The 11,341-nt window shown below is 35.1% G+C and overlaps 1 protein-coding gene across 1 annotated transcript; it reads right to left on the reverse strand.

Annotated features, from left to right (window-relative positions):
• Positions 1–1,432: 1,432 nt before the first annotated feature.
• LOC134844668 (transducin beta-like protein 3) lies at positions 1,433–7,246 on the reverse strand. Its single transcript, XM_063861470.1, has 6 exons — positions 6,749–7,246; positions 6,033–6,511; positions 4,681–5,754; positions 4,071–4,410; positions 3,076–3,207; positions 1,433–1,635 (listed from the first exon to the last, which is right to left on the reverse strand). Exons 1-6 carry the CDS (start codon positions 7,068–7,070, stop codon positions 1,496–1,498), a joined length of 2,487 nt encoding a protein of 828 aa, XP_063717540.1. The 5' UTR covers positions 7,071–7,246; the 3' UTR covers positions 1,433–1,495.
• Positions 7,247–11,341: the final 4,095 nt, after the last annotated feature.

The following is an 11,341-nucleotide window of genomic DNA, read 5'->3' on the forward strand; positions in this document are numbered from 1 at the left end:
GGCATTCAAAATTTTGTTTATTGAAAACGTTTGAGCATTTTTCAACTTTCAAAAATATATACACAGGCGAAGCTGCGCTTCGCAAACACTTTCGAGAACACCACAAAAAAACAGGTCTATCAAGTGACATAAGAAAAGTAGAAATATGCCTCGAATTTGCAATAACTTGAGGCTTAACAAAAACTCGTAACAGCAAAAATCTGCGACCTAGCAAACTTGAGTCTCAAGCAGTAACCATTCAGCCAGGGATGCTTTAACTCCCCAAAAACTAGCCACCAATAACGCAGCTACACATGCTAATAAATTGCCAATTCGATGCAGCAAAAGTAGCACCAAATATTTAAAAAATTCAATTTTGCATGCAATAAATATGAAATCATAAAGCCATATTATGTATAAATTATGCAATTCAAAAAGCTGCAATATATTAAGTTAGAAAATTTCTGAAAAAGAATTTATTATTGTTGTTGTTTCAAACAAATAGCTTTTTTCGGTTCACTTGATGAATTAAAAATGCATCAATTGGGTAAACTTATAACTATTCGAATGTCAAAGCACATGCTATTAATATGCTGTAAAGGTGCAACAAATAAGCTGTCATGCCAATTCCATGCTGCAAATTTTTTTGCTTGAAGTGGCGTTTATATTTCACACCACTTCACTTTATTTATGATACTTAGACAAACATTTTTAGATTTCTCCGCGAAATAAAAAAAGTTTGCCTTGCCGCTGCATTTCCCTCTAATTATTCTAGTTTCATGAAAGAATAGCAAATAACAAAACTGCGACTGAGTCGAAACAATAATTGCGACTTAGATCGAAAAAAAACTTGCTTTGCAAGTGTAATCAAATTGAATTGCAATAGTTGTTGATAATTGCCATTCTTTCATGAAACTAGAATAATTAGAGGGAAATGCAGCGGCAAGGCAAACTTTTTTTATTTCGCGGAGAAATCTAAAAATGTAAAATCAATTTCCGAACCTAGAAGTAGTTCAAGTTTTCATGACATTTACCCTCGTGCTGTTCGATAGAAGAGATTGCCTTACTTTTAACAAAGAAAAAGAACTGAACTTAAAAATCAATCAAAAGTCAAACCTAGAAAAATCAGATTTGAGTGTCATAAAACTCGAGCATGAAAAAAGAAAAAGATTTGAGCGGAGTCTTTGTTTAAAAAAAACTTGAAAAAAATAACTTCGCACGGTCTATAGAAGTGACAATCATTTCGTTGCTTTACATACAAGAAATTTGAAGTGTCAAAAATAAATTTATAGTAGATTTGAAGGAACCCGGTAGATTTGAAGGAAATAGCATTGTAACACAATTTACGAACCGACAACTAAGCGAACAAAATCTGGGTATACGCCCGTTGAGTTGAAAAAAATCTCGTCATAGTAGAACATCCTGTTCGGAAAAACCATAATGATAACCAAGATTTAAGTTGACAATTTAATTACTGAAACTGAAAACAAAATTTTAAAAAGGAATAGAGTTCAAATTAAGTTTCAGCCGTTTCCTTGATGCAAAAAGAAGTGAAGTCGAGAAGGGTTGCGTCTCTCTGCAACTTCTCCAGTCGGTCCAGGTGTCTCTCTTGGTAGCAAATCAGCTGCTCTATCACTTCCGCTACGCCTGGCAACTCTAAAACAGAATTTTTGTGGCTGCTGATTTGTTCGGTTGTCTACTGCTCACACACCAGCCACGTAAAAATTGAATGTAAGGAGCTTTTCTCCACAAGGTCCAACAAAAGAGCCGCTCGGTTCAAGGAGCACAACTTCAAGGAGCACAACTGTAAAGCCTGCGGTAACCAATTACATGTACTTTAATTAGTTTCGGGGCAAAAAAATTCTGCCAATTTTTTCAGTATTCTTGCCTGTGAGAACAAACCCACGAAATGCGTTTAATTCGTTAAAGGTAGGATAATTATTCTAAAAATAGTGAACCATTCATGAAAAAATTTTCAGAACAGGCAAATGGAAGCTTCGCATCACTTGCGATACATCACAAGCATAGCAAGGCTAGCTAGCCGACAGAAAAACCAAACAAAACCGCTAAGCTGATGTTTTTTTCAAGAAGTGTAATTTTCATAAATTTGACTTAATATACTAAAATGGATCGACAACTGTCAGAGTTGAAATAGCATTGTAACACAATTTACGAATCGGCAACTAAGCAAACAATTTCTGGGTATATACCCGTTGAGTTGAAAAAATCCTGTCATAATAATAGGTTACAAAATACTTAGACATTCAAAGTTTTCATATTGAACATATTTCAGCAAAAAAAAACGAAAGGGAAATGATGAAAACTCGTAAGCAACAACATAACCATAGCACATAGATTCGTTAACAACATAACTACAAATTTCGACAGAAGCGAAGCTGCACTTCACAAACACAAGCAAGAAAACGCCAGAAAGTAGCTCTTAAGGAAGTGAAAAAATGAATCAGGAAAGAAAAAGTAAACATATCTCGAAAAAACTTCTGATCTGCCAGAATCGAATTCCAAACAGGAGATACCAAGTCTCACGACCTTGACTTGTTTTGAAAAAACTTCAACTTTCGAATTTCAAAGAAATAATACAGGCCGTTAACGCTAATTGAAGTTAAAGAACAATTTATGATAACTTTTCAATGAGAATTAACCCAATTTGAGAAAACTGGACCAAAAATATTTTTTATACCACGCCGGGTAATCTAAAAATTGAAATCCATTTTGTAAACTAGAAGTGGACCTTTCATTTTTGCTGATCAATAGTGGAAATTACCTTCTTTTCAAAAACGAAATGAACTGAATTTTTAACAAAAGCCTATGTCAAAACCGAAAAAATCAACTTCGAACATTGCATGATTTCACTGAAAAAAAACAACGACCTATTTGAGTATCTTCAATATGTTGATTGGCAATTAAAACCTTCAAAGTATTTCAGAAGTCGAAACAAAGCATAGAACAAGAATTTGAAATGCTTAAAAATGTCTTGTGCAGTTACTTTTGAACAGGCCTTTACGATATGAGTCCCGTGGGCAAAGTTGTTCACGCGCAAAAAATTTGCAATACAATTCCTCTCGCAAACTTTCTTACCAATTAAAGATTCCGGGCTCCAGCTTTTGAACACGATTTCCATCAAAATTTGAGCACTGTGACAATTCTTTGAATTGGAGTTCCAAATAACACAAAATTTCAACAGTTGAACCAAATCGGCCTCCGGTAGATCTGAAAAAGAATGGCGATTAGGATGATAACTGCAAATCGAAGGTGGTTCTCAAGGTTAATTGAAATAACTGATTGCATTATGTTCCTAAAAATTGTTGGCACTGGACATTTGAAACTGAATTCAGAAAGTCTTCTTCAGTATAAAAAATATCATAGCTACACAAAATACCATTAATGACGTTCATCCTCCAAATAGTTTTAAATTCAGAGTAACGAACTGGCTTTTTGAGTTGAAAAACTATTAGATATTTAAACATAAAAAAAACGTTGCTTGGGGGCTTTTCCAGATAATAATTAATGAATTTTAAAAATGTCAGAATTAACAAAGGCGGCATGCATGCGATTACTGAATCATGATAAACTACCAATATTCCCGATTTAAATCATGTTCAGTTCACAAATTGGTCTTATAATGACTATATTTTAAGTATTTTTAGGAGCCTTAAGCGCTTTAAGTCAGCCTCAAGTCTCTTTGAATAGGAGTTGCGTCATCTTTTTGTTCTAAACTCATGAGGTCTCAAAAGCAGACTTATTTTAGATCATATATATTCTTTTTCTAGGCTTTCAATTAGTTTGTCAAGTTGTTTTTGCTCTAAGCCTGCAAATGGTCTTTAACTGCTTTGCCAAGCTACGATTGCGGACGGATCAACATCGTGCGAGATGGAATTATTGTAGAAAAAAATGAACTTTATGAAACTTTCAGCAATCAAGTTTCAACAAAAAACTTCTGCTCGATTACAAGCTATAACAATTTGTTATTATCGCAAGGGTAATCATCAAAAATTTAAGTGAATTTTCTTGGAGTTTAAGTACTACAGGTGCAAAGTTGTAGCATTATTAGCGACTAAAGATAAAAAAAATACCTGAAACGATCGCAGATAGCTTAGCTGCTACTTCTTTTTTCGAGAGAATCTTTTCCAAAATAGTCAGCAATTTGTACGGCTGGTTCAATTTAATGGCCAATTTAATCGCTTCCAGATAATTTTCTCCTAGTAGAAGATTCTCCATGGCCTGCATTTGAGTCAAGATTTCGTTTTGCTCTTCGAACTTTTTCAATTTGTTCTCGGAAGTGACGTCTTTCCAGGAAACGATAGAAGCATCTGCACCCGCACTAACTATCACCAGTTCTTCAGGTGCCTTTTCAGTTTTTGTTTCAACTTCGTTTGAACTGGATTGCTTTTCCATCACTGAGAGCGACCATACCTGAAGCAATTTTATTAATTTAAATTAAGCTCCCTTTTCCTACTGTATGATTCGATCATTTTCTCAACAACTTATTAAGTTCTACGAAAACTTCTTTAATAATTTAAAACTGGTTCGGAGAAAAATTCTAGATCATTATGGTAGTTTTAAAAATCGCCATAAAACTGATCCATTCAAATTGTTTCTATATCTCTTCATACAACTTCTTCATACCCTTCATCGTGTATTATACCACTATCGAACTATCAAAAATATACACTATTGGCTAACTTTATCGTTGTGACCATCTAAAGTCGTAATACACTCCGATGTTTTCACATCCCACACTTTCACGAGACCGTTAGTAGCCGATGATACAATCTGCGAACTCTTGTTGAAAAGCGACACTTGAATGACCGCACAATCATGGCCCTCAAACGTGGCCATACAAGTCGAGTTGGCTAAGTTCCATAGCTTGACAGTCGTATCACCTGAAGCTGAGACCACAATTTGTTCGTGTTTTGAAAAATCGATCGCCCATATTCCTTTTCTGTGCCCCGTCAATACGGTCGATAGCGTCTGAGATTTGACAAACCAAGCCTTTATGAGCTTATCGTGAGATCCTGTAACTATCAACTCATTATTAGGCGATACTTTGCAGCAATTAATTTGCTTATCGTGAGCTTTCACGGTCCAAGCACATTTCAGAGATCTAATTTGATCGGTATCTTCAGTTTTCAGTTTCCATACCTTCAGAGTCAGATCTTCGCTCACTGAACACAAACTTTGATTGTCATTTACAAAAAACTGGGCGTCCAAAACATCCATTGTATGCCCAACCATTGAGCCAATACATTTTAGAGATTGTTTGTCAGAGTTGAAAATCCAAAGTTTGACAGTTTTGTCTTTCGAAGTCGTTGCAACAAAATTTCCGTCAGTTGACGAACAAACAGATATTATGACGTCAGTATGCGCGCATGTTATTTGAACATGAGAAGTATCAATATTAAGAAGCTTCAAAAACTTGCTTTTCGAAGCAACTGCCAATAAGGCTTTATCATTTCCAACAAAACAAGTCGACGAGATTTCCTCGGGATCTCCCGAGAACATTTTAACAATTTTTAGCGTTTCCAGCTTATAAAGAAAGAGATCATTTGTATATGAGGACGCTATAAATGTTCCATCTTTTTGATTCATGGAAAAAATTGGCGCCAAGGAGGAATCGTCTTCCGTATTTTGGGATGACAACTTTCCGAAAGCTTGCAAGCATCGTCCAGTAGAATCCCACACTTTGAAAACACCTCTGGCTCCAGCTGTTATGAAAATTTTCGAGTTAGATTCAACGTCTATCGGAAGATGACCCACCTAAATATTTACTGCTTTAGTTGACCAATAAGCAAATCTGATGACAAGTAAATGTCTCGTGTTGACCACGTCAAATATTATAATATCACTAAACAATTATTCACTTTTTAATTGATATTTAAATTTTTACTTTTTTCGAACTTTATTTCAAAATTTTTTTTTAAATGCACATATCTTAAGCTTTTTACAATTTTAGAACATCCGGCCTCAAATTATGCCAAAAAAAATCGAACAAAAATTTTCCCTGCTTTTTTAAATCCTTATGGTTTGAAAATTACCTGTTTGATATTTGGCATGATCACTGCTTCTGCTACTTCGTTCAACGTGAAAGAACTTTGATCCATTTGCAACTCCGTGGTCCTGAATCCGTCGTCTAACTTGCCCGGGGTCCACACAAAAGCCAAGCAGTCGCGTCCTATACTCACAAACCAGTTATGTTGGGAGTCAAATTTCAAGTCTAAAACTGCCCCGAAGTGAGCATTCACGCTGAAGACGCACCTCTTTGTCTGTAAATGAGTTATCTGAATCTGACCATTATCATCCGCTGTAACTACTAAATAAACTCCTCCATAGACCCAGAATTTAATCACGCGTATAATCCCACTGTTTTTGATATTATGTGTGTGGTATTGACGAGAGAGGTCGTATATTTTGGTCGTCCAATCGGCACTTCCGGTGGCCAGAAGTGTCCCTGAAGAGTCAATTTCGCAAGATGTCACCGGTGATTTGTGAACCGCCTTCCAAGTTCGCTCACAGTCTGAATTCATGTAAAAGTATCATACATTGTTCCCATAAAAAGATAAGACTCTGTAGCCAATCAGCCATTCTTTTCGCTTTTTTTTTTCAACAAGGAACTAATCCAAAAAGTTTCAGTACATATTTATCATTGAAGTTTTATTTACCAACAAACTGAATTCAAATTTGCATGTTCTACCTTGGGTCGTTAAACTGAAAATCACTTTACTATTCTGGAACCCATCTATCATACTTTTACCCAATTTAATTTCTTCTGATCCATCTTTTTCATCGCCAATGTCAATGACTTCTTTCAATGACCATTTTTTCACCAACATACTTTTCGAAATTGTAACGAGAACACAGTCCGTGAAACAAAAAGAAGAGATTTCATCGTCATCATCCAGTTTAGCACACGCAACTTTCATTCCCGATTGCGTGTCAATGATATTCAGACTGTCCTTATATGGACATACTAGAAACCTTGAATTGTCAAGAAGTCCCACTTTTCCTCCTGAGTAGAATGCCGAAATTGTTTTCGTCTTCTCGAAGTCAGTTCGAGGTTTCAGTTTCTTCGGCATTATCTGAATTCATTGAATAATTTCACTTCGAGTAAAGTAAACAGAATCGGTAGCGCAATTTAATTGTAAGATGAACAGAGATGAAAAGGACCTTCGCCCACTTGCGAGCAAAAATTAGACTATATTAGGCAGGCAATCATATAAAAAATCATAATCTCAGATAATTAGGTTCCATTTGTTGTTCATATGTGACTAGGAGAAAAAGAAAACAAGATAAGTAAATCTCAAGTTTTTTTAAAATAGCAGTTTAAAAAAAAATAATTAAAAAATGTCTCCGCCTCTCAATCGAAATGTCGGATGTTCGAGGCCCACCATGATCCGTGCTCGTTGCTTGCAATATTAATCAGCCCAGAAAAAAGCGCAAGTAGTTCCTAAGTGGGACACAACAGCGGTTCTGTGAGGAGCTGAACAGCCCATATGTTAGTCCTTTCTCTTGAGAATAAATGGTTTTAAATTTCGTTTAAAATTCTCAGTTGATTTGTAAGAATTAAAAGAACCCTGAACAAGCTAAAAAAATAAACGAAGCTGATTTGATTAACATTTATTGTCGCTGATTTTAGACAACGCCAATAACGCCTATATTGGACTCCCAGTACTCGATACTCGCGCCAAACTTCATTCAATTTTCTCCATGTTCTTTTTCGCAGAAGGGGCAGGCAAAATGTTCTACTACAGTCTCCAGGTTACATATTTTTTCAAGTCTAACAGCATTACTGTTTGATCATTTCCGTTTATGAGCACCCAAAATAAATTTTTTACCTTGTTTTTTTTTCGTGGTAGAAGAAGCACTGAATGATTCCTTACGCGCACTGCGATCCAATGATAATTGGCCAACCTCCTTTCCTTGAGCATTCTCGTCACAGTTCATATTTAAACCCATAGATTATCCATATCATTCCTTAAGGCAGATTTTTGCCAAGACTGATTGAACTTTACCATAGGTTGGCAATTCAGTGTGATATACTCAGATTTCAGTTCATTAAAATGTTGTACTGTCTTCTTGCTGTGTTCAGCAAGTATCTCGATTTTGTTATTTTTTAGTGGCCGCAGAGTGGCCGTAAAGGAGACACCTACCCCAGTTATAATCTCTTTGATGGTGAAAAATGATTTTCGTCTGCTTTAATTTGAACCCTGAAAAGCTAACACATGTTAAACAAAGCTGATTTGAATAACATTTATTTTCGCTGATTTTAGACAACGCCAATTACGAAGAGGATTACATCACCAATCTGCAGCGCCAGAGTATAGATTTCATATGAGAACACTCAAAACTGAATAAACGCAAGCTGAAACGTATTCCTCAAAAATGTGTCTGATTTTTCATACATAGTCTCTCAAAATGACGCCCTTATAACAGTATTTGATCTTACGAACAATAAGATGGGCGAGAAAATTAAATCAGACGAAATTGATGCCTGCTATAATCTTCCCAGCGATTGATACGCCAAACCGATGATCGCGAAAATCATTTTTCACCATCAAAGAGATTATAACTGGGGTAGGTGTCTCCTTTACGGCCACGAAAAAATAACATAATCGAGATACTTGCTGAACACGGCAAGAAGACAGTGCAACATTTTAATGAACTGAAAGCTTAGTATACCTTACAGAATTGCCAACCTATGGTAAAGTTCAATCAGTCTTGGCAAAAATCTGCCTCAAGGAATGATATGGATAAATTATGGGTTTAAATATGAACTGTGACGAGAATGCTCAAGGAAAGGAGGTTGGCCAATTATCATTGGATCGCAGTGCGCGTAAGGAATCATTCAGTGCTTCTTCTACCACGAAAAAAAAAACAAGGTAAAAAATTTATTTTGGGTGGTCATAAACGGAAATGATCAAACAGTAATGCTGTTAGGCTTGAAAAAATATGTAACCTGGAGACTGTAGTAGAACATTTTGCCTGCCCCTTCTGCGAAAAAGAACATGGAGAAAATTGAATGAAGTTTGGCGCGAGTATCGAGTACTGAGAATCCAATAACTGCTACGCTACAGAAGAACTTCTTTTTCTAAATCAACACTTAAAAAAATTTTAAATACTGAAGTCATTAGCACCAACTTAGTGTCACGGTCGATTTACTAACGAAACCATATTTAATTCTTTTGTGATACATGGCTCGCTAAAAACGATTAACTCGACATGTTTCTTCAAAGAGATGGTTACCAGTAGGACGTTTGTCAACAGACGGGAAAAAAGTTGTGGTTAGGCTATTTTGTAGAGAATTGTTTAAACAATTAATCAACTTTTGATATTACTTTAGAGCAGATTTCGTAAAAAATTTTAATCAAGGATTGTTACAAAACCACGGTTAGTTTAGCTTACCGCCTACCTAGTTAAGACTTTTCAGAAAATTTCAATCAATTTTTATATGGAAACACTTTTTCGAATAATAATCAAAACAATGTCGGAAACTTTAATATTGACTGTTATCTGAGTTTTTTATTACAAAAATATGCAAAAACCGGATTTTCATCAATTTGACTTCAAAATAAAACAAAGGAACCAGAGTTAATGCAACCTCACAAACTTGGTTTGATTATTTTTTATCACTAAAATTTGAAAGCAACCAAGTGTTCAGTTAATTAACCATCATTTGGGCTTATTTGGAACTATCCTTTATTGTATATGGAGATAGCCCAGTTTTTGTACGGGACTACAAAACACTTTATTCACAGGAGAAGGTACCCCTTCTGATAATCTTACATTGCATATAAAAGCAGATGTATCCTGATGATTTTGCTCCTGAAGTTTAAATACCAAACTAAAAATCGGATCTCAAACAGACCGAAGAATGTAAGAAAGAAGCGAGACAAAGCTCACTCTTTTATGGTGCAATCGACCTAGCCTAAAAACGTTGTACATAGAAAAAAGAAAACTCGAATGAAATGAGAAACCAGATCTAACAGGAAGACTTTCTATGATAAAAAAAAGTCAGGTAGCGATAATTCGAAACAAATATTCAGAACAGCCAATAATTTTTGTGGGAAAAAATTGTTCTCTGATGTGTAATATTTATGTTAATGCGCACAATACTTTGTTTTTACCGCATTTGAATAGTGATATTTTCCGTGACTAGCTGAAAAATGTCCGGAAAACCTTTATTTTGAATAGTTGTCCAAAACAATAGCCAGAAACAGTGAGATGACTAGGGTGTGTAAAATTTTAAGAAAGTTCATGGTTAATGGGGAGATTAACCAAAATTTGTAACTGGCCTTTTCAGCTAGTCTTCCCTAAGAGAAACTAAAAAAGATAAGCGTATAACGCACCTCCGGTACTTCAAACAAATTATGAACATGGCTTTTGCTTTCATATAAATTATTTGGAAAAAAAGCTGCGAAATAAATGCAACCATAAAAAGAGTCGGAACAATCCAACAATGCTTTTTATTTCAAAATTTGAACAAAAAAAATAATTTTGACTTGAAGGTTTTTAAACTAAGATGGTCAGACCTCAAGAACTAGTGGGTTTCATATCTTCATAAACGAAAACAGAAAAAGCCGACAAGATACAACTGCATTTTCCATATTAAAAAAAGAAACACTTTCAATTGCAACATCATCAAATTCATATATGGGAGACATAATCCAGCGTAATTGATTTTCAGTTATCAGACTTTTGTCATTAATGAAAAAATTTGAGTAATAATATTAGGATGAGAGGCCATATATGCATCCGCTGGTAGTAACCTGATATCACCCCGTCAAAGGGTCCACAAGTTCAAATTTTGAAAAGTATTTATTTGAAATTCAACTTTTGAAAGTTTTCCAAAGATAGAAAGGTCATATCTAAGAAAGCAAGACCCGAAAGCAAGTAAGATTCCAGACAAACATCCTGAGAAAACCTCGAGCGCACCCCACAATAGCGTTGAGTATTTCGAACTTGAAAATTATTTTACATCTTAAGTTTTAAGAAACATTTTGAAAACAAAAAACTGCAGATCTCAAAAACTAAAATGATTTGAGTGCATCAATTTGTAGGCAAGATCTTAAACCTGTGAGAGTACGCAGAAAACACCCCATAGCTGGGTTGGGAATTTCAAATTTTGAAACGTTTTTTTTTTTTTTTCGTTTTTTTTTTGAAAAATATGAAACATGTTAAGAAAACGACGCATCTCGGTAACCAAAAACATTTGAGCAGTTACCATCGGAAACAATATTTGCAACGTCTGAGAATACCCTGACAGCACTTCACGCTATAGAGTTGAGAATTTCAACTTTTGTTAAATATCTGAGTTACTTGAAAACTTTTAAAAAACGTCATATTTCGT

The sequence above is a fragment of the Symsagittifera roscoffensis genome, chromosome 4, assembly GCF_963678635.1.
Source record: "Symsagittifera roscoffensis chromosome 4, txSymRosc1.1, whole genome shotgun sequence".
NCBI lineage: Eukaryota > Metazoa > Xenacoelomorpha > Acoela > Convolutidae > Symsagittifera > Symsagittifera roscoffensis.

What these genes read in the sequence shown, in the direction of transcription:
- LOC134844668 (XM_063861470.1), bottom strand. Translation starts at nt 7,070, where the DNA reads ATGCCGAAGAAACTGAAACCTCGAACTGACTTCGAGAAGACGAAAACA. An exon ending in ATCAGAAGAAATTAAATTGG is followed by an intron (nt 6,512 to 6,748) that starts GTAAAAGTATGA and finishes ACATGAATTCAG; the next exon opens with ACTGTGAGCGAACTTGGAAG. An exon ending in GAGCCCGGAATCTTTAATTG is followed by an intron (nt 1,636 to 3,075) that starts GTAAGAAAGTTT and finishes ATTCTGTTTTAG; the next exon opens with AGTTGCCAGGCGTAGCGGAA.